The sequence below is a fragment of the Centroberyx affinis genome, unplaced genomic scaffold, assembly GCF_046629955.1.
Source record: "Centroberyx affinis isolate AG114_WGS23_722 - 3 ecotype Tasmania unplaced genomic scaffold, CSIRO-AGI_Caff_v1 ptg000848l_1, whole genome shotgun sequence".
NCBI lineage: Eukaryota > Metazoa > Chordata > Actinopteri > Beryciformes > Berycidae > Centroberyx > Centroberyx affinis.
In genome coordinates, this window is record NW_027279443.1 from 60,442 (window position 1) to 85,300 (window position 24,859).

Genomic DNA, 24,859 nt, shown 5'->3' on the forward strand with positions numbered 1-24,859 from the left:
CCCTCAAGGACCCCTGGTGGTCCCCGGACCCCACGTTGAGAACCACAGAGATGGTTCTGTAAAGAACCATGGTCTGAAATGTTCTATGGCATCACTCTGAAGAACCGTTTTCGACACCTTTATTTTTCTGTTTGTGCCGCTACGCGTGGGTTGTAACCCAGTTCTATTTTAATATGCACAAGCTTTGTCTATGTTTTTAAGAATTTCACCATGAAATAGCCATCTGAATAAAGGTTTTTAAACTTTTTGCCAGAAGAGTGCCTTGGACCTTTCTTCTTTTTTTAACTTTTGCGTTCCCTACCAAAGAGCACCTTCATCACACCGGGTTGAACTTCCGAGCACCCGAGGACCTTTTCTTTCTGAAGGCCTTTATTTTTCTGTATGAATGTGGTGGAAAATGGTTGAACAATGAATTCCATCAATTTGTTATCTAGATGTTACTTTTGCTGTTACAAGCTGTTACTGAGGCTTTTGTTCAGGTGTTATGAGTGTGTTATCTAAACCCGCAACTGTTGAGTCATCAGACAAAGGAAGCCGATGAGACAGACCTACAGTATTTATTTGACTGTGAGCTGCAGGGAGAAAGTATGTCCCAGTACAGATGACTCACTCCAGGTGATGAATGCGTCCGGTCAGGTCTCTGACAGGCCACTCGCTGTAGTTAAGAATTCAGTTCATTATATTGCCAGCCACTTGGTCATAGATCTATTTATGTAGGCCCACAACATGCGCTATTATGGCACCTCCATAACTTCACACCATGTTGTACTTTTGTTTATTTGCTTTGTCAAAACTCTGTGTGTTGTGAATCATTACCTGTCATGGTGCAATGCTTGTGTACACATGGTAAAGCCCTCTCATGGAGAACAGAGGGATTTCTTTACAGATGAGATGTAGCAGGGGAGCAGCTCTGTCATGTTGCGGAGGCTTCTGGGAGTGTGCTGTTTTTCATCTGCTGAAGGGAAAGGAAGAAAATAAGAGACACCTTATTCTGGGTTTTCCAGTCCAAGCATACCACATTTATTAATGCTGCTACAGGGACAATATGACAGTTGAAGTAAAAGTTGGATTTTTTTCTTTGGCATTTTTGCTTTACTAGACAGCGCACCATGGGGAGTAACAAGGAAGACAGGAGAGAGAGAGGGGATTACATGCAAGAAAAATCATGCATTGGACTCAATCCATTATATCACAGGTGCATATAGGCTTCTGCCTGATCCACCAGGAAGTCCCCAAAACTGAAATGCTAGCCAGGTCACTACCTTGTCAGTGGTCATTTTGGTCATGACAGTTTTGTCAGTGTTTCTGCACTACAGATACACTTAAGCATTGTTTCCACTAGAAATGAACAATTGAACCGAGAAAACTATCTAAATTGCAATATGCACAATATGAACTCATGCAATTTCCAAATCACAGAGGCTGCAATTAATTGCTTAATAGATTTCTAAACAAGGTATTTTAGAGCAGCAGGTAATCTTTGGTTCACAAATCAAGTACAATATTGGTGAAAACCTTTCATCATACTCAAACTCAGTAAATCCTGAACACTGACATCTAGTCGACCGGACGAATGGTTCTCGAGATGTGCGATGGACACACAGACAGACAGACAGACAGACAGACAGACAGACAGACAGAGATTCCTTGCTTTATAGTATGATAATGATGACATCTTTCAGCCCTAGTTTCCACTCAGGGTTGTGGACAAAATAGCCTAAACAATATAGAAATACAAAATACCCAATAAGGACCCAATAAGTACCCAGCTTCAGTCGTGTCATACAAGTCCTGAGTCTAGTGAGATACTGGACCATTCTTCAGGCATAAAAGTCTCCATTTCTTTGAAGGATGAAGGATGTGGAAATCTACTTCACCTTCCCATGAAGGTTCAGTGATGCTTAGATCTGGTGACTGGGAAGGCCATGGTTTGGCATTCAAGTCATCTCTATAGCTGTCCTTGTAATTAGTTCCTTTTCATGTGGATTTTCCCTTTTTTTGTCCACACCCAGTATATACAGTGTATCTGCTTCATGTTAGTAAGCTTCTAGTATCCCCCACTATGCAGTGAGAAACAGCCATTCATTCTGCTTTTCGAGCAGATGAACCGTGTTGCTTTTATCATCCCATCCCATGGGGTTTCCCCTTACCTGAACATTATGACAGTTTTGCAACAACAGGAATCTGTAGTTAGCATTAGACTTCATATCACATGAATCACATGCTGTTGCATTAAAGGGTATTGGATATGCAAGTGAGGCAGGGGGTTAGATATGGCTGTGACTGCTCCCTCGTCTCTCAGAATCATTTAATCTCTGCGTGACATTTATCCCCCTCAGAGACCCCGTGTCACCTCAACAAATTAGACTTTTGCATCTGTGCCTCTCTCCCCCAGCTTTATTGCCATTAAACAGCACCCATGAGACGAGGGAAAATCATGGAATTCAAAACGCTTTATCGCTTAGGCATTACAGCTCAAAGGGTTGCATGAAGTAAAGGGCACATCCTGAATACTTTATTTTTGCTCTTGGTTCTTGTTGCAGTGGGGAGAAATGTAAAGCCCCCTGTGTTGAGTGAAAAATACTCCAATGTCCTGGCTCAGAGTAGTGTCAGTATGATTCAAATATACACCAGCAGGTGTAAACAAAACAAATAGCAAATCCTATATAACAGTGTGCATGCGCTGTACAGTGATACCCAAATGGAGTTCAACAATGAGCTATGGTTCAGCAAAGGCAAATGTGTTGTTATATACAGTATCCCACTGATAATGTGGGGGAATGAAAATGTTGTTTACTGGGGATTAAATTTCAGCCACAAAATATGACCAGACATCCAAGAGTACACAAACAGATCTCTTACATAATCTCAGCCTAAAAGTGGCAATCTATATGGAAGCACAGTGAGGTAAAACTCAGAAAATTGCGATTAGGGCCCGCTGAATTACTAAAGGGACCTTTTTTTCCCTCCAGGTGCACTTGATACAGGACACTGCTGGACGGATTCAGTTAAGCCCTTCCTTTAAATATTTGACTTAACAAGATTTGAAGGAATGGCTTCTGCCTACTGGCTGTGCACCGATCGTTTTATAAAACTGACAATATCAGATGTTATGAATTTTGACCATTAACTACCTCAGGTCCACATCAGTAGAGAAAGCAGCCTGGATATACGCTCCTCTTTTTCTTCCTATTACAGTATAGCCCGCTGTCAGCCTAATAACCATCAAAAGATATCGGAAGGGAGGTCACAGTGCACCCACTTCCCCTCAGCAGTACACCCACCTCGACAGATACCGGTATACCGGATGGTCCTCATCTGCATAGCCTCATCTCCACCATGCATACGCTGACCCATTTACAGTCTGCCCTGACCACTATCTGATGCAGGATACAGAGGAATGAGAGATCGGTATCAGGCCCAAACCGCCCTCCCTACACATCACATGACCACCCTCCTCCTCAGCCGCCATTCTCTTTCCGCTCTCTGTTAATTAAGATTGCAGATGTGATAATGTATTAAATATGCACAGCACCTTTCATCTAAGAATATCTTGTCACGACGAGGAGGGAGAAAGAGGCGCGCTTCCCTCCGCCAGGAACTGCTCACATGGGCCCTGCGTATGTGTTGCAGGGTTTCATCATTCAAAACCCCCAAAACTCTAGGCAAAGGTGTTCAGCTTAAAAATTCATTCATTCTTCCCAACTAGGGATGGGACAATATATCGAAAAATACAATATATCACAATACAAAAATGTGACAATGCGTATTGTGGGGCATCGCAAATCTGCTGTAGTAATCACAAATGAGACGGCTTGACCATCACAATTTCACAACCTCTCCATTGAAATTATATTATTTACACTTTGTAATGACATTTTTAAATTGTTGTTTACATTGTAGCAAGCCAATGCCATTGTTGGAAAGATTTGTGTAAGCATATGGTCCCATCCCTATTGCCAACGTATTGTATTTGGATGATTACATTCATTCTCATGCTACCAACAAATAAACAATGCTTTGTTTCCAATCTGCATCTTCTACCAAACTATCATCATACATCATAGAAATGAATGACACAGATTTTATGCAGTGCCTCCTCATAGGAATCTGTCAAATTTTACATGATGCTCCAGTATGAAGTGCTTCATAGGGTTAACATTTTCAAAAATGTGAGGCATAATCCTGGATGTGATGAAAACGCTTTGGACATTAATATGGATCAGCGCAGATCCACGGTGAATACTCGACGCCCACGCCCATGGAGTGTGTCGCTCTGTGAAGAGTGTTTCTCAGCAAAGAGTGAATTGGAGGGTTAAACCTCCGGGTCGTCGCTCCTCTGTTTGATGTCGGGGCACCGATAGAGAATAATTACGGAGGACAGCATAAAAAGGCCCAGCAGATTCCAGTCTATACTTGATACGGTGCGATTCTGTCACTCTCATTAATTGCTGAGCAGATTTCATTTTCTCATGACCTGAGTCTGAAAATAAAATCTTGTCAACTGCACTTTTCTCGTCATTCTCTGAATTAATCCTGGGAATGAACACCTTTTCAATGACATTTCTCTTTCATTTACTGTTGAGAATTCCTCCTGAGGCATGGCTCCATCAATATTATAAGATTTAAGCATAATTGCATCTTAGCTCTACCTTGCTCTGTTCTCAATTAACAATAGATTGCATTGTGTGAATACATTGGTTAAACCATTTCCCATTTAAGACTCTCTTGATGTGGAGAGGCTTAAACAGTTTGATATCCAGTTCTCGATGTTTCATTGAAGCTAAAACATTCCAGGACATTTCATCAATACTTGCCATGACCCAGTCATTTACTGTAACAGCCTATATGCTTGATAATAAATGAAACTTTTGAGAAATCATTCTCTAACATGGTTGCCATTTCAATATATCAAGGTCCCATCCTCAAAGGCTGTGCAGGCTTTCTTCTCTTAACACACTGTCAGTCAGACTGGGGACGGCCTGCTGGTTAGAGGGTCCACACAGTTATGGGGTTTGTAGTTCTGTGAGATTAAGGGTTTGGGTTTAATCCCCACAACAGCCATCTACCCATCACTGTATCCCTATGTACTGCATCCCCTAGATACCCCCGGCAGTCGAACCCCTCTGGTGAAATGCATACATGTATGTAGTGCCACACAGGGATTTATGCGAAGCAGTGTTGGCACATTTACAAATATATAGAATAGCCTACTACTTTGATATTGTGTGAAAGATTGAATTCAATATACCAGTCAAACTACCAGTCAAACGTTTTGGACACGCCTGTACTATGTTTTTCATTCTCTTAAAGCCATTTTGATCTAAAGCCTTATGCTTAAATGCTTGAAATTTGTTTTTTAGACAAATATAAATAGTAAAGTTGATTCCTATGTATGAATTTATTTCCAAAGCCTTTGCCTTTCCATCAAGGCAAAGGGCGGCCACTTTAAAGAATCTAAAATATAAGATAGCTTTGATTTGTTTAACACTTTTTTGGTCACTGCATAATTCCATTTGTGTTATTTCATAGTTTTGATGTCTTTACTATTACTCTAAAATGTGGAAAATAGTGAAAAAATGTGACATTGCTTGATGGTTTTTCTTATTTGCGGTGGTATTGTAGTAGTATTAAAATTTTAGATATTTAACTTAATATTGATATCAAAGACAACACCCATGTGAAGCAAACAATTCCTAATTACTGTATATGTAGTATGGTGAGTGAGTGCTCTGGAAAGATGAAAGTGAATCAGGTGTTAGGTGGCGGCCACAATGATCCATCAGAAAACAGACAGAATTATTGATGGGTACATTTCTGTCCGTTGGGCTGTTGTTGAACATCAACATGGTGGGAGAGGCAGAAGTAGAGTAAGGCTTTGCTCATAACCGTGCTATTTCCTAGAAAAAAGAAGAAACAGACTAAACAGTATAAATTCAATAAGAAACTGACCTGGAAAACCTCCAGTCATCCCAATGTTAAACCCAGCTTTCTCTGTTTTATCTTTGTTTTGGTCATAACATTGTGTCTGTGATTGCCACTATTTTTTTCCAAAACAAACATAGGAATGCCTCTGATTGGCTAAACAGATGGCGAGGAATCCGCCCGCCCAGAAAAAACTTCAGCTGGGTTGAACTTTCTGAACTTTCTGTCCGTCAAAGCGGATGGAAATCTGACAGACGGAGCATCATCAGCCGTCCGGACAGCAGACAGCTCTCATTGAAAATGAATTGAAATGAACATAGACGCACAGACACAACGGATCAGTGTGACCGGCCGCTGCCTTACTGTCCTTGGCTGGATATAAATCCTGAGTGTCAACAGAGTCTCAGGATCAGAATGGGACGATTAAAAGAATGTGGGCCGGCATTGATATTACTTGGAAAGTATAGAATGTGAGCATGTCTAAAGGAACAGATTTGCCATTACGGCCCCTGACATTTAGTTATCCACTAATCATTGTCATTTGTGTGTGTGAGTGTGTGTGACTGTGTGTGAATCACTATCTTTGTCCCCATAAATTTATGTCCTCTATTATGTTACGTGTACACTTGTGTGCGTGTGCAGTATTGTATGTGGAAGTCTGTGTGCACGTGTGTGTGTGTGTGATTACGTGTGTGTTTGCACTCGCACTCTATAATGCGAGTCCTCATCACGGAAATAGCTGCTATTAGCTCTGGTTAATTAAAATGAGTAAGGACAAAGGTCGGCCACTCAGCGCTCACGTCTCTCTTCTCTAGAGGGGGAACAGATACAGCGTGAGTGGAGAATAACTTATGCATCTTATTTGGCCGCTTAAAAAGGTCTGGAGGTCTTTTATAAACAAAACAGTGCAACATGAAAGTGGACACAACAATCATTCATTACGCAGCATTTGTTGCACCGGTCTGGCTCAAGATAGCTGAATTGTCTTCTCATCTCAGCTTCAGTTTGATGTAGAGTGAAAAGGTTGATCTCTCCCCGCATGAGCCTCAATTCACGGGACATCAATTGTGTTCTGCAGCATGTGTGTAACAGTCTACAGCGGTTCTGGACCTGCTTCAATCACAGTGACTGATTCTTTTGTAATCTTTGTACTTTGCAGTGCGTGTTTACAATTGTTGTTGTTGTTTACAATCAAAGTGAGGTTTAGATTCTAGTAATGGGGTTTGTTCCAAAGCAGAAAATGCACTCTTATCGCCAGCAAATCGTCCTGGATGCTGTCCCACTTATCCTTTTCTATTCCAAGTTATTCTCTATGCACCTGTAGTTTTGTGTAACATTACAGATTAGTGGGCGGGACAAACTTATCTCTTTTGTCTCTGGCTGCTGGAGACAGTGGTAAATATTCAATGAAGCACACCAAACTGTCACAGTGCACAAGAATGAGATAGTCCAAGCTGATATTCAGTGGCATTCCCCTTTAACACTAGGAAGGCTGGACTTCTGAACCCTGTTTTCTAGCCAAGTAAAAACACCAACAGACCCCACTGTGTTACAGCTGATGCCTGCATCCACTGCAATCTAATAACCTGTACAAAATAAATAAAACCTCACACAGTTTATATTTGGAATAAATAAAAAACAACACAACCAAGTCAATGTCAGCATTTTCATTTCTAAAATATAATTGTGGAAAAAATGTCTACTGTGGAAAAAAATGTAGACCTACCCATTACTTGTGTATATAACATATTACAGGCACATTGCCAAAAGTGCTTAAGTAGGCAAAACACCATAACGAGCTAGCAGTTAAATGATGAAGAGCAAGGAAATACAAGGTTTATAAAAAAAAATAAATGACAGACTGAATTCACTGCATGGGATTCTTGGAATTCCCTTTTACGCACACATTCACCTCTCCTCTTATTCATTGCGGTACAAAGAAAACTGTCAAGTCTACTGGAGATTTTGGTATTTGCATGATGAGTTGGACCTGCTGCCTCTGTCTGTTCTATCTGAACCGTGCCAACCCAGGCCGTCTCCTGTCTCACTGTGGGTGCAGAAAAAGTGGAGGTGGACAAGCTGCAGTGGAATTTTTTTTTTGTTTCAGGTGTTGGCTCATACTCCGATTCAGATAAAGAACCCCGATCGTCCTCAGAACATATGCACATCCTCTAATTACAAAGCCCACAATTATTCATTCCCCCACTGAAGTCTTTATCATCCTCAACGTAGTATTGTTCTGATGTTAAGTGTGTAGAAGATCAAAAGGAATTCACACACTATAAAGGTACAAAACCAGAAAGAGACCAGCCAATGCAAAAAATGCCAAAAGGTGCAAAAGTAAAAGTGCACATGTCACCATGTAAATAAATATTGGCATTTTTTGCAACTGCTGGCCTCTTTTTGGATTTTTATCTTTATAGTGTGCAAGTTCCTTTTGATCTTTGTTCTGAGTTTTTGAAGTTACACACCTGAGACTTTTTTTTTTCTTTTTTTGGACTTCAAAAAAAGAGCACAGACATTTTCACTTACCAAGTTGAATCATGTGCTGGAGGAGGAGAGGGAGAGGTATTCACACCTGGGTACCAACATCCTTTATTTTTCATAAATGGTGGTATTTTATGTGGAGAAAAGTCCCCAAACTCTCTATTTATTTTCCAAGTGGATTATTTTGAATTCTGAGAACGCAGGCCAAATCTTTAGGAAAAGTCATAGAAGGATGAGACAATTACATTTACAGTGTTGGAGAAATTTGAATTTGAATTCTCAGTTTGTTCTCAGAGACCGCGGGCTCTTTTCATTTCTCTGTGGATCCAAGCATGATCCTCTGGGCAATGTTTATCATGCAGCGTGACCTTCATCAACAGTAGGGTAGCTGTGAAACCGATTTGCTGGGGGGGGAAAAGCATCGACGGCCGCCATCTCAGAGATACATCGGCCTTAATTGGGCAGAAAAATATCACAGGCAGCGCTCCCTGGCCCTACAGCACTGTTGCGTACATCACACTGAATGCAGACTGGCCACCCAGCAGCAGGGTGCCGCCACCCTGTCTCATCCCTGAAATTCATCTGCTTCCGAAAGTGCAATTAACCAGCAGCAAGATATTTCCTCCCTCACTCGGCTTCCTTGGCTTTTACTTGTGCAGGATTCCAGTTACAGAAGGCCTCCTGCTTCGGCGGAGAATCCCTCGGTCAGGTTTATTTATGGATTGAGACCGGTGCGCGCGAGGAATATGTAATCACACACGCAGGCCCCGACGAATCAGAGAAGAGCAACTTTTATAGATTGTTATTGAAGCTGATCACAATAACGGATGCTCTGTATGAACTCGTTATTTGGACAATCAGTGCTCCAGAGTGACACGATAAATAAACGCACAGGATCAGACATCTGTATTCCGCAAAGTACATGCTCAGGGTTTTTTAATAATGACCGATTTATTGAATATTCATGACTTTGGCCTTTCCAGAGTCCTCCCTGGGTACGAATTGCCCTATATTACCCACATGTTGTTTAGACCAAGTCCTTTTCTGCCCCCCCACCTCACCCCACCCCACCTCACCCCACCTCGCCCCACCCCTCCCAGGGGCGGATCGTGCAGGAAAGCAGTCAATACTGGGCACCAGAGAACAGAATCAGAGAATGACTTGTTTAGCCGACACACACACACACACACACACACACACACAGACACAAATGCACATACTGTATGCACACACGCAAACACACATGCATGCACACTTGCACACACACGCACACACACACACACACACACACACACACACACACACACACAAACACACACACACACACACACAAACACACACTGTCTGCGAATAATCACTAATCCTCTCCAGCACTTAAACCTTCCCTTGTTTGGCAGCCAGTGCTATTTATCATGGACTTGGGTGACTCACCAATGAGAGAAATAAATAGAGAAAGAGAGAGAGGGGGAAAGAGAGAGAGAGAGAAAGAAAGAGAGAGACAGAGAGAGCGAGAGAGAGAGACAGAAAGACAAACAATGCTGTGTTTAGAACCTCGCTCCAGTCCCAACTCTTTGTTTCTGGATGATTCACTGCACTTCCTGGAAGTTCCAGCTTCTTTTCTATGAAATGACCAAATGAGAGATACAAATTAATATTTCAAGGCAATAGCTTAATGTCATCACAAATTGATGACCCGAGACGGGGCATTGCACATCGCTCTGATGATGATGGCTCCCCAAGAAGCCCTGTCCAGGATATTTTAAAAGACAGTCATGAAAATTATCAAGGGCACTTTGAGAAGTATGGAACTTGACATTGTCATTTGCTGTGCTCAAGAAGGCTTTCCTCAGCTCTGAGATTTCATTTCCCAACAGCAATTGTGGAGTTCTGATGAAGCCTTCATCACAGTAAATGCAGAAATAAGCTGGGTATTTTGTGTGGTTGATGTTTTCTTTATTTATTATTTTCATAAGATGATGCCGTTTGCATCACAGAATATATGATCAACCCTTCATCCCATCAGTAAAGGGACATGCTTTATTTGCAGCCATACCATAGGAATTACACTTACATTTTAACTTCACTAAATCAGAATAAAATAATTCTTAGATAGATGCATAATAGATCCAATGGCATGTTTTAGATCTTGAATCATGAATTTTGATAGATAACGATGACATGAGAACCCCATCCAGAGTAACAGTGGCACCAAAGGCCTTTAGTCTGTCTTGACTCTGTAGTACATATTCTGAGTATGACAAACTGATGAACCAAGAGCCAGAAAAGAGCAGATCCAGACCCCCGCTGCGTCAAGCTCCTTTCCTATCACTGAAATGTAGTAGTTTGTGTCTGCTGTATAGCTGCCAACTGCTCTCCCCCCATTAATCACGACCCAGGGTCTGTAGTTTGAACTCTGACCTTTAGCGCTGCATCAAGGCGCAGTGACAGATGGAGATGGAGCTTTGTGTCCTCACATCAGATCATCTATTTCACACACAGAGAAACACGCTGGACTCACTTGGAGAGCTGAGATGTACAGTGGATCGCCCATAGCAACGGTCGTTTGGTCACGAGCTGGTATTTCGCTGTTGGAAAGCAGCGTGCCCTCTGACAGCCTCACTGTTTCCTTTGGAGACTTCTGTATTTGAAATAAGCTTTGAGCGTGGATCCGTCTATCAAAGACACGTTGTAGGCACACAGCTAATTGAAAAGCCACTGTGATCATCTTTGAGAATGAAAGGAGAGTGGCTCGTGCAGAGGAATTTTGTTTATCATAAGCAAGATGCTGAGGCTGAAAGACACTGATTAGCATGAATAAATTAGAAGCTATTTCAATAAGTGGGTGATAGCTTATCTTTGAATTACATGCCCAGTGCAGCTCTCCCGTACAAGATTAATTGCCTCTCACAAGGTATTTCGAAAAGTTCATTTTCATCAATTGATTTCCCTTAATTCGTGAATTCCTCAGAAGTGCATGAAATTGGTAACAAGTTCTCTATAATCACGCTTTCTGCATCGTTAACCTCATTGGCAATTACTCATCATATGTATCAGTTGTGACATTTGTGGAAGCATGTTATTTTTGCACCATTAGGTCATGACAGGAATATTATCATAAACTAATGGCTAATTACAAGTTGAACTAAAATGTTGGTCATAGTTACATTTCCTAGATTTCTGCAAGGAACGAAGATAATTTTGACTGTGAAACTGTGAAACATTTCATTCTGTTACTTGGTTGAATTTCATCGGCCTAATCAATCACTCTCACCCATATGCCAATATAATTAATAGCACGAGCAAGCATCCAAGTCCACATATACACAGAACAGGCACCGACAGCAAGAACAATCCAGACACGTACAACGGTGAAAATTCATACAATTTGAAATTACATGTAGCCTACTTCTAATGCAAATGTTTTCTGAAAATAGAAACTGTTCCAGCAAATGAGCAAGGACATTGACCTTCCCACCTCCATTGTGAGAACCGTTTCACTATAGGGCTCTGGCAACATCTGTACATTGCAGAGCTACTGTATCTCTAGGCTATGAGCTGGGATTGGCCAATGTTTTCTCCTTTTCATAGGCTATCATCACTGTGCCAGTACATTATTGTTACCACAGTATTATGGTCATTTCTGTTCTAGTCTGTGATACACAGGAATGGTACTTGGGAGCAAAAAACTGGGCCATTGAAATAAATTGAGAGAAAAATATAACTTCAGGGTTACAACTGAAGCCATGGCTATAGATTCAACTGTAGCCGTATGCCAGGTGCATCCTCGGTGATTCTCCTGAGGTGTAGCTGCTTATTGAGACACAGCGGTAAAAAATAATGATAACTAGGTCACACCTAAACATAGCCACTACAAAGGGATCCCAGTTAAAGGACAACAGTTTGCACTTGCATCAGGCAAACTTGTATCACTAAACATAGATATATGTAGCGATAAAAGCTTGTACAACTGCTTTACATATATACGTATACGTATATAAGTGTGTATGTAAGTGGGTATTCTCAAGTGCCTCCATCAGTGGACCCTCAGGCGAAATCTTGGAGTACATTAATAGGGTAAATCGGTGGATTCATCATACCTAATGATACCATTATGGAATAATGTGCATCAGCTAATGTGCACATGCCTGGAATCTATTTGTGTCTTCAGCCGTTTGCTATCTGCTGCCACGTCTCCGTTATTAACCCGTCCGACTCGAGGAGATCTTAAAATATGAAGGGATGCCAAAGACTGACAAGCAATAAGGGTTGATGAGGTTTTATGTGTTGGCCCCACCATGCCAGCACTTACTCCACCTCCACTGTTGCTGCTGGGTCCAAATAAATGGAAAGAAAAAGAACATCCCTGTTTCTGAACATTTTTATTGCTTTTTATTATTAGTGTACGATTTTGTGTGTTTTGCTGTTGAAAATGATTGAGATTGATATGTTTAATAACGTTATGAGAAAGTGCAGCGGGTGATATTGAGGATAAAGCTAGAGTACCTTTAAGTTTATGGTCCGGTGGCACTGTATGTTATTTATTTGAAACCACAGATCCCAGACAAACACACATGTTCATGTGCCCACACACACACACACACACACACACACACACACACACATATAAGCACATACCATGCTGCCACACTTTATATATCCAAAAAGTCAACCTATCACTAAAAATTGGTTGATTCTTCCATTATCACACATGTATTTTTCACATATTACAAAACGTTATCAGTAGATTGGCTTGAACTCAGGACCGTGAAATAATTACAGCATCTGAAGGGCAAAATCAGGTATCATTACAGTAAAAAAATTGAAATTGCAGTTGGAAGTCCAAAGTTTGTGCTGCTATAAGCCTATGCATTTTTGTTACAAATGCTGCCAGCAAGTAGTGAGAAAACCTTGCCAATAATGACAGATTTTGCTTTCTACTTGGATGAACTTTTCCCGAAGTTAAGTACTACGAATTATCTGTGCCTGCTTTATGACACCGCAAATGGAGGTAATCCCTTTGAGTAATATAATCTGTCAGTGTTTATGTTTAGTTTCCGTGTCTGACACCTAATTAACGGATTGGAAGTTGGTTCGTTTTTACAGCCCACAGCGAGGAGAGGGAATTGAAAACCTTTAGGAATAGCTGTGTGGGAGCTGTCTCATTACTGAGGTGTATATTACGCCCAGCAAACACAGGTATATTTTACAGGTATATTATAATTCACCTGTATCAATGCCATCTCTAACAACCTGTAATTTGGGGAGGACTTAGAGTAAGGTAATTTGAGAATTGCAAGGAGCTATTCAAGGATATCTCCAGGATTTCTGCTTGTATCAAGTAAAGCCGAAAAATAAAACTCTCCAGTCTGCCCCCAAATCCAATTTCAAAGTGCTGCATGCTGTTGATTAAAGAATATCTGTCCTCACATCAGTTAAGCATCTGCTTTTTAATAAGACCATTACACCTTATTTTGTTTGGACAGGGGATATACGCCCAGAGCAGTTATAGTGCCTCCATCCACTTCTTGGGTGCGTAGGATGGAGGTGGACAAATGGAGGATATGAATTACAGAAAATGAAGAAGGGATTTCTCTCTCTCTCTCTCTCTCCCTCTCTCTGTCTTAGTCTCCCTCCCTCTCCTTGGCTCCTCCGCCTCCCCAGTGCCCATAGTGCCGTCCGCTACAACAGAAGGCCTGGCTTCCCCTCTGCGCTGTAATTGGAAAGCTGGCTGGCAGTAGGTGTAGCCAGTAATGGGGTCCTACGATTTGGTGGCAGCAGTCAGCCTGGAGAAACCTGTCAGAATTCATAGAAGAGCCCGGTTCTGTGTATCCCACTTTGCCGCTCCAGAAGAAAACCCCCTGCATTTTAATAGTGCAGCTGTAAGCATTTCCGTAATTCAAGGTGGCGTCATTAGAGGCTTATTTATTCACCCGGGGCGTCCGCCGGGAGGGAGATGACGCCGCCCAGATCAGCTGTGGCAGCTCCCTCTCAGCGCCTCCCGCAGGGCTGTAGAAGGGGAAATTAGAGAGGAATGGGCAAACATGACAATCATAGCATCGTTAATGAATTAGCACGTAAAGAAAACAACAAGCAGGAGCGCTGAGGTTACCGAGGGAAGGGTTACAGTGTTCTGTTGCTGAAGGGGCAACACAGTCACGACTGGCTCAGATATTTCCGGAGGTGGAGGAGGTGCAAAAGGGATAATATGTAGCACGCAGAGAGGAGCACCTATAGCAAAAAACACAAACTAATAAACATTACAAACTTTCAAGGTAACATGGTGATCAGGGGGTTTGCAAGTGAGAATTCCCACAGCCACATCACATGCTATCAAGTGCTGTCAGATGATGATAGAGCGGCCGTAGAGTGGGAGATTAAATCCCATGCAGTGTCATTATTATACTCACTAGAGGGTAAAGAGTGTGCACCTTCTACTGCGTTGACCTTTAACATTGTTTATATTGTGCAAACTGAATAAAATCGCTGAGTGGAAAGCGAAGCCATAGAGACCCTCTAGGCTATATTCACACTTGCACTCAAACACTAACACACACACACACACTCATACACATATTTGAGTAATTTCTATCTATGTTAATACAAGATGTGACGTCAACAATAAGAATTCAGTCGGAAAAGACAGAAAGCATTTCCACCAATAGAAACTGACAAAAGTAGACCCAATCTAAAATTGAACACTTTTGCTCACTTAGCCACTTGACAACTTGATTTTCTCATCAATGGATGTGGAATTTCAAATGGATTTCAATTGCTAGTTGCCAAATGGTCCAATATCTAGTGCCCATCCTATGGCCTCTCAGCAACGAAGCTTGCAATGTCTCAGCACTGTAACCTAGCAACGGGACTTCCACTTATATAAGATCTTGTTTAGCATACAGTTTTTGAATGAGGAATGACAGATGACAGAGTGACATTTTTCAAGCACATTGTCTCATATCGTAAGCAGTCTTATTTGAGATCACACACACACACACACATACAGTCATGCCACAGGTGAATGCTTGCATAGTGTCCTGCTCCATTAGCTTTTAAGGACAAGGAACAAATTGCAGGGTCATAGTTTGTCGTCTGTGGAATAAATTACTGTGCTGTTGTCCTCACACAGCCCCATTCCATAGATGATAAAAGTTTGGCGCATCTTAATGTTACAAGTTCAACTGTTAGCGATTGATCTTTTATTTTGGTTCCCCATCTCGGTTGCTACTCTTGCTGGAACTGACAATGTTTTATACGCTGAAGCATCTAAGCTAGATCTGAAAGACCAAGGGCTCCTCATCTGAGCTTGTGAAAACCTCTCAGTCCCTGCCATGGAGAGATAGGATCAGTAGACAACCCCAACATTTTCAATTTTGTGCTATCAGACACTGAGGAGATGTGTCAACAGTGGGGTCCTACAGCAAGTAAACACAAGAGTCTGACAAGCAATAACCTAGATTCAACATCGCCTCCGGTCCTCTCCCACCAAAGGTCCGCCACTCTCATCTCATTTAGATCCAGATCTGTTGATCAGAAATGACGCCCACCACACAACGCAGAAAACATCACCTCTGAGAATGTTTTCTTGGGCTTTCCCTTATATCATTGAGCGTTATGCCTGTGTTTGGTTTGGTCAGTACAGGCTGGGATGGTTGTGAGCCATAGAGGTTTTCTCCTTGAGCCAAGCGGTACCATTGATATGAGGATTGATTATTTTATTGATGCATTATCCTCCATTGGACTGTAGGCTATTTGCCCTTAATAAACCATTAGTTTACATACATGAATTGAGGCTATTCTAGCATAATGTTCTATAATATTGCATTTTACAGGATCCAGACCTTGGCAACCTCAAATGATCAGCTGGCAAAAGTTCTCTGCACCACAGATACGTTTTACTTATTCATGAAGACTGAATAAAATTGTACATGAATTTGAGGAGGGAAGAAAATTTAATTTGATTGTGCAAAAGAGATGTTCTTATTATTTATATGCTCTTAGCAACAGTGAGGAGGAGCGAGTGAAAGCGGCTTTAGCCAAATTGGACAGAGTTCAAATCACAAAAGAGACCATGTGACTCAGAGTGGGGTGCTGGGTCTAAAGAGGAACCGGGGAAATTGTTGATTCAACTTTTCTTTTGACAGTTTTTAGCAGGCATCAAGAGGAGGGATCAGGGGTTAGAATAGTTTGGTTGAAACCCCAGACGACTAAGGGACCATTAAATAGCAGAAGCCACTGCAGAAAAGCCCCCTCACAGATACAAATCTTGCCGATTAAAATAGTGTGTCTCATAAGCCTGTGTGTGAATGTGTGCGTGTGTGTGTGTGTGTTCGGGGGGATATTTTAATGTGTTTCAATGCCTTTGTGGGTGGCTGCATGTGTGTCTCTGTGTTTTGAACAGTCTAAATACCGAAGCTTTTAACATCAAAGCCCCAAGAGGATTTAAGTGCCCAGAAACTTGCCAATTATGATTGTAAGTGATGTCCAGCAGGGACTGTTGATGAGCTAGTCTCAAAAGAAGAGAACTGCACTTTTCTGTTTCAAAACACTTTACTTTTCTAAGGGCTTATTTAGATTTATGAAATACTTGCAGCTACCAAATAATGATTCCACCCAAAGCGAGGAGTCATTTAAGCATAATGTATAACTCTCAACCAAAACTGGAGCACACACTACCTTCCATTGTAAGAATATCCACTTGACCTTCCTTTACACTTCTCTCTGCTTGCAGAAAAAAATAACAATATTAGTATGACAACTTAACAAAACAAATGATTGGCAGGTGAACCAGGGGTCGCAGATTTCAAATGGTAATCTTGTTTCTTGCTTTTTTTCTTCTTCCTTTGCAGTTCCTCCCAAGATTTATGACATTTCCTCCGACATCACGGTAAACGAGGGCAGCAACGTGTCGCTCATCTGCACAGCCAGTGGGAAACCTGAGCCCACCATTTCCTGGAGACACATAACCCCATTAGGTGAGCTTACTTCACCTCTCACGTGCCTATGCTAATGGATGAATGGATGGATAGAGAGAGGGATTAAGCAAGGATGGGATGGATGGATGATAGATGTTTCTACCTGGCAGTGGATGCGGGTGCTGCCCTAGGTTTTACGGTCAGCAGTGCCGGTCAAAGTCCTATCTCTGAAATGGAGTTAGAGGAGGGAGGAGAGAAGGGATGGATGCATGGATGGATGGATCCATAAGAGAAGGAGGGAGGGGGGAAGGAATAGATGGATGTAATAATTACCCAAAGTGGACATACAGTATGTGAAGAGGGGGAGACCTGAGTGCATGGAGGGAGGAGGGAGGAGGGAGGAGGGAGGAGGGTGAGGTAACTAAATGAAATCAAACAGCATTAGAGTTCCTACTGCCCATCCTCACAAGATATGAAGGGTTCAATTCCAAAATGCTATATCTTCACTGGGAAAAAATGTTTCCTGTTGGTTATCAACAGCATTTCAAAATATACCTTCTAAAATGTTAATATTTTCTGAGCAGGTCTTTGGTCAGCTAATAACTTCAGCAATATTCTATTGTCAATTTTACCATCGCGCCTCCAAAAAAAGATTTTCCATGGATTGTGTTGCTTGATCAAAGCAACAGTTATTGTGTTGCCAGTGCACATTCTGCCACTGTGTTAACTGAAAACGTTGATGAGGATTGAGGATTTCTATTTTTTTTTTTTTAATGCAATTCTCATCACTGCAGGGAGTCTTCCAATTCACTTTGGCACTTTGCAAACCATCATTTAAGGTGCATTAACAAAGAATATCTTTGTTGTTTAGGTTGCTGCTAGTCTGAGCACACATACACCATTAAGTGCTTTGAATGCTGAACCTCCCTTTGAAAACTTCATTGCAAAGCATTTAGCTATTGCTGCGAAGCCCCCGCCCCCTCCCGACACACACACAAACACACACACAGTTCCAGTCCTCCCTCATTTTCATATTAATGGATTAGAGCATGCTGTGCTTATCTGATAGCTGTGAGGATGACTGCATTTATCTTATGACTGTCAAATCCTCCTCTCTGGCGCGCTCGCCCTGATTGCGTTAGGGGAGTTTTCAGAGGATGATCAAAAGAGCCATCCTCAGAGTCCGAGTGGCAGTCACTCATTCTACTTTGAAGTGTCCACACTTTGAAGTATGCCAGGGAAGAAATGATATGCTGGTCAAATGAAAGGGCCTGGGACTAAATGCAATCACAGACTGTCTCCAAGCACATCAAAAAAGAAGCCATTTGGCATGGGATCTATGAGTCAGTTATTGCAGTAATGGCGATTTGTCCAACGGACGTGGTACAACTGAAAGGTTGTAATGGGCTAATCACCTATCGTGTGGAATGTCATTAACCCGGTCGGATATATGCAGAGCAACCTGCTCCAACCAGTGTATAAGACACCATGAATATGCAATCACAGCATTTTGAAATATTAATCTCTAAATATGAGTAATCCATCAACATTGAACTATCAAAAACAACTACTATTAACACTAGAAGGGCCAATAGATTTTGGGGGTCTAAGAGAAGGCCAACAAGCCATCAATGGATGGGGGTAAATAGAACTACTATTTTAATGAGGGAGTTTGAAAGTCTAATGACCGATTTCTGCAGAAAGTGGGTTTTTACGAAAGGTCTGAGACAATTCAATGCCAAAACAGCAGTCAAACAGCAGACATAGAGCAGTCAGTGTAATATACTACAGTGAGACTTTGAGCATTTGTATTTGGTAGGATCAGTAGCTCTTATTGACATGAGGCCAAGCAGGTGAAATGGCTCTGAAATGACAAACGTGCCCACATGGCAGGTTTTATTCGCTGGCCTCACTCTCCTCAGCACTCAGCCATTTTGGGGGAGATTTTGTGTACTGTAGATAGTTCTGCTGCAGCAGTCAGTGAAGTTTGACAGAATGATAAATTGCCCTGACTGACTGTCAAGTTCCTATTCCCTCTCCAACTGTTTTTTTGTTTGCCTTTTTCCCTTCTCTCCCCTCCCTGCCAACCAACAAACTGCCAGCTAATAATAAACTTCAGGCATCCAGTGAAGTGTGGCCATGAAGTGTTTATTGAGACGATAATTTGGCTCAATATCTGTGCATATAAAGTCGATGGGTATTCTTCAGTTAGAGAGAGGCAGACAGAAGCTGGTATTATAACAGACAGATCATCTTTGTTGACATGCTGCTGATAGAGAGAATGGTGCCAAAGTCTGTCTTAAGCTTAATGTGCTTAAGCAAACATCGCTGCTGTATTTAACAGCTTGATTTTCCATTGATTTTCCAAAATATACATTTGGCTGTTATGGTCAATTGGCGTTGTGGTTGTGCTTGACAGTGAAGTCCTCAGGAGGTGATCGCCTCACAGTAAGATTGAGATCAGGCAAGATTAAAAATGGAAGATAGCCAGTTCAAATCCTCTGATCAGCTGGTGAAATCTGTGTGTGCAAAGTGAGCTGTACATGCTCTCCTACCCTCCAGAACAGCTGCTGATTTGCCCTTGAGCAAGGCACTCAACCCCCAACTGCTCCAGTGGTGCAGCCTGGGAGCCAACAGAAAAGAGTCTTGTACTGGGCAACTCCCTAGTTGTGTGTGTATGAATGTTATCTTTGCTAACCCTGCAGCCACTCCTCGAGGCGGTTGCTGTAATTAAGAATGTGTTCGAAGTCAACTTGCCCGGTTAAATAAAAGCTGAATTTAAACAAAAATGAGGAAAGACAGTGGTAAGCCTGCCAGTAGCCTCTCTGTCATTATTAATTTAGCTCTTGACATCCCTACTTACTTTACTCTTAAAGCTTACAATAGCCTGGGTGTCATGTCAGCCTTTCAGTGTATTGCCTACGCATGGAGAACTGTGCTATGGTTCCTCAGCACTCATTCATAGGTCAAAGGGAGGAGGGTGAAATAGCCTTTAACATAGCCTGTTCCAGTCCTGTCTGGTTGGCTGGATGGCTGGCTGGGCAAAATTGCTTTGATAAGCTTTTTCCATTGAGATTTGAATCCACGGGATAGAAGTGTGACCTTTGAAAAAGGCTGACTAAAATACTAGAATACATATTTGATTGTTTCCTGTGATTGTGGACTCGGCTGGGACACATTTCTCTCTCTCTCTCCAAGCAGGCACTGTACAGTTATCAACTATATATATGTTTTGCATTAGCTTTCCATTTAAGTGCATGAGGCAAATCTCCCCCAAAACATGCCCTGAAGAAACAGACGGCATCAGACCTGGCAGCTTTCTCTACAAATACAACTCACTCTGAATACTGTAACTTACTTAAAGCTAGATTCAACAGAACTTGTTTGGTCCTGAACTGAGAGTGGTAACAGCATAAATGCATAAGTAGCTCCGCTGCAAAAAGAGTCAGTTGCTATCTGAACTGTGTGATGAATATTTCAAATCTGAATTTATATCACTAGTACATACCTTGAGTGGTGTCTGCCATGGCACACTGGAATTTGGCAGCACTCTAACAGATGCAAAGCAGGTTTTTGGCGGTGTGTTCACCAGGGACTTCTCATTCAGCGCCGGGTTCTTTTTCTCATAGTTTACAATGGAAGTAATGTGCTTTTCAGTGCTGACACTTGAGCGTATTTTTAAGATGATGGGAGGTGAAAGATAAAAAGGTGCTGCAAACAGGATTTCAATAGTCAGATATCAACAGCGGGAGCCATATCTAACACTCCCCCATGCAGCTGTTGAGCTGAGTATTGGTATAAAGAGGTGCTTAGTGGGCACATGCCTTTAGTGGAGCGTCTGTGACATGATGATTTCTAGAGCTCAAAACAAAAAAAACAACAACAGTTAGTTAATCTCTGCAAATATGAATTGTGGCTTTTTTTGACTGTAACACAATATAGATTTACAGTCACACTGCAAATATTTCTTGTGAAGAATAAAACACACTAGGCCTCACAAGAGAAGTCCGACCTGCATGTCCATTGATCTTACATGACTCCTGCAGTTTTTTCTACAAGGGGCAGCTACCAGTCAGACTGCAGATAAGAGCCACATGTGAAAAATATATTTGGGTTCTGAGATTAAAGTCAGAATTCTGCGTTTAAGTCAGAATATCAGAATTATGAGTTTAAAGTGAAATTCTGAGATTAAAGTCAGTTGTTTTAGCACGGAAAGATTTGCTCCTGTTGCATCTCCTCCAATCTGATCGAGCCTCTTGTTGTGAACAGAAGTGAAAATTATACAGTATGCTCCACACTGCTCGCATGCGATTGCAACAGTGTGTGTTGTAACTAGACACTTTGTAGTTATCAAAGAATTGTCCAACACTCACATATAATGAGTGCAATGCCACCCACAGACTTGTGCATTGCCCCTACTCAACACATTGGTTTGATTCCACACACTGTGCTGGCAAGTACAATTAATTTAGCAATAAGCACACTTAAGCTGTGGTATGTTGAAATCACAGTTAAGCTGCGTTGGGGAATCGACACTTTGTTCAGTTGTTACATACTGTGCTCCTGTTGAGTGGTACATTAGCGTATCTTATATTTGCAGCTCTTGTTCTCTGAGATAGAGGGTTTCATCTGCCTACTGTAGTTTACTGCCTGTACTGCATTCATCTACCCACTACCTACTCTAGTCCTTATATACCAGTGCTTCATGCTCAACACCACAACTCATTATTAAAGTGGAAAGTAAGCCATTTTTAAGTAAACACACTAAAACACTCAATAATGAAAACATATTTTGATTGGAATCGAGGTGTCTTACTGCATTAAAAAAGAAACCAAAATAAAGCTTGTTCACCAAACATTTTTAGACCCGCGACAGCAGGGGCTCTATGGGTCGCACTGTCCGTCGGTTGGTTGGCCGGTCGGTCACTCTGTTCACCACTTTATGGGTCACATGGGTGAAAGTGTGCTGCAGGGAGTTAGACTGCAGACTCTCAATCGGGAGACCTGAGTTTGAGTCCCGGCAGGAACGAACATTCAATGTCGTGGGGCTTTTAGACTCTTAGTCTTGTTCCCCTGTGGGAGCGTGTCCTTAAATAACTGACTGGCTACTTTTGCTCTTTGGCTAGCTACTCAATGAGCTTGTGGAGAACTGTGCTCTTGTATCACATAGAGCTCTCAGCCCTATCTCCAGCACCTCAAATTTTATTTCCCTGGCCACATGCGGCTAAATATCTCAACACCGAGAGAGTAGCTGCGAGATAATTTCAGGGGTCAGGGAGGTGGTGCCCCATGCAGTAGACACAACTTAAGGCTCTTTTGGACCAGTTCCATTTTCTGGCTTTTAGCGGCCTCAGATTGACAGCCAGGAAGCCGGGTAGAGGTTATGTGTCAAGGCAGACAAACAGGCTGTTTTTCAGACAGGCCCTGTGCATACTGTGATTCTGCCCCTGGTTCTGGCCCACACCTTGAGCTGGGGCCAGAAGGGAGCAGTGCACAATGCAACGGCATGGGTTGTTCTCCATTTTTAAGAGTTAAAAGGATAAATTGATGTAGAAAATGCAGCTCTATGCTATAATGGATTCTTCAGTGATGCCTGCCCTATCTGCGTATTGCAGCCCTGAAGGAAGCGTACTCACAGCTCCCATACACAATGTGGGAAATTGCTTACTGTGACGGCACTTAGCCAGCATTGGCACTGAATGCGAAATTAACCTTGCTATGATTTCTTTAATTTGCTTGGAGTGACATCTCCCTAAGGTGAGAGGAGCTTCTGTCAGTCTCTCAAATATCGCTCAACACACACTCATACACACAACCCATGGAGAGTCCCATAATGATGTGCACAGTGGAAGACCGCTTACATTGTTTACACCGGCATTGCATGCCATTTGTTCCCCAAGACATACATCTGTTTTTTCTGGATGCATAATATGTTATGTATGCTCGTTTTCTAGTTGGCTTACTGTAATGTCAAGGTTGAAGTACTCAATATAATGTTCCTCGAAGCATACACCAAGGATACAAGTCTTGTTTAATGGTTTCCATGACCTTTGCAAACCCCCTTTCCTGCTGTAATCGATAAGAATACTATTGAGCAGCTGAGACAAGATGATGCAACAAGATCCCTCACAAAAATATATTGCCCTTCATTTATCAAGCAAGACTACAATCTAATTAGATCTTCAAATGGACGTGTGCCCATTTAGTCTAAAAAAATCTGTATTTATCCATTTGAACTTGGTTGTTCATGTAAGATCAATTTCACATCTTCTCAGAAAGCGTGTGCACTCAGTTGTAGTCATTCAGTGGGAGGAAAAAAAATGAATCAGAAGGTGCATGTTATAAAACAGATTGACAACATAAGCCTTCTTGCATTATTTATCTCACATAACCCGTACCTGGCACTATCAGCTGCTTTGACAATTTCATTACTCTTTGAGGCTTGTTTTCATCAAGCCTTAGAAATTTTAGACTATCTGAGAGATATCATATATTCGTGCTGAATCATCAACACAGTGCTCCACAAATGGCACAGAGGCAGTGCAATGCTCTTCACTCTTCTGGGCCCATGAAAATTGGCATATTTAGCTCCATCAGTTTAATTGGAAGCCTACATGCCACCTGTGGTTATCGTTGGAGGGCGCTGTTAAATGTGGGTGTTATTATTCATACCCGTCTCTTTTGAATGTGCCAGTTACACTGGATCCGGTTCTCATAGTGTAGGAATTGTGCAGGAAACCTAAATGAATTCAACAAGGCAAGAGATGTTTACCAACTCCAACAATGCCGTGTGTTCTTACGAAGAAAAGAGAACGCATCTTTACAGTTTGAGATGGGCTCTTGCATGATCAATTAAGACAGAGTTCATTTTCCCAGCTGTTTCAACTGGCTCTGTACTATATAGACTGTAACACTGCTTGGATGTGATGCATCAGTCTCACAATAAATCTTGATGCTTCCCATTCATTCTCATTGGCCAAGTCACCATCTGACCCATCCTTGGTTGGCAAGTAAACTTCCAGGATCTTCATCCATTCACCATCCTCAGTGTTCATTGTTTTGGAATCATACTTCAGCTGTTAAATACTGCGTCAAACACATCATGAAGGCCACAGGAACCCACAAACACACATATGGAGAACACAAAATTGTGTTGACCAGCTCTATGATAAATGGGGACCAATATGTGAAAGTGTGAAGTGAGAAGCCTGTGGACAGCTGTAACCTGAATAGCTTGAAGAATGACTGACCAGGGCCTCATGAAGCAGCTTCTCTGGGGGCTTCCCTGCCCCAATATGTCCTTTCATCTTTTAAGGAGCGAGCACTCCATTTTACCATGTCCACCTTGTTTATTATACCTGTAATAAACATATTAGTATGTACTAAATTGTCGGGACCACAACACATGGAAGTACTTGACAAAACATTGTGGTTAATAGAGGCAACAATATTCTATATTATTACGTGATGCCATAGCCACGGAAAAGCAAATGCTTCTCAACTTTGTGTGTGAAGTGTTTGTCAAGTGTTCGTTT

At 41.9% G+C, this 24,859-nt stretch overlaps 1 protein-coding gene across 1 annotated transcript in view; it reads left to right on the forward strand.

The window, feature by feature from the left end:
• The window catches only part of negr1 (neuronal growth regulator 1), a gene marked incomplete at its 3' end in the record, with an annotated part of 102,221 nt that overhangs the window by 50,624 nt on the left and 26,738 nt on the right, over positions 1–24,859 (forward strand). Inside the window, exon 3 of the mRNA XM_071521052.1 lies at positions 17,259–17,384. Coding sequence (XP_071377153.1) covers positions 17,259–17,384 — 126 coding nt within the window. The remainder of the gene's footprint in view (positions 1–17,258; positions 17,385–24,859) is intronic.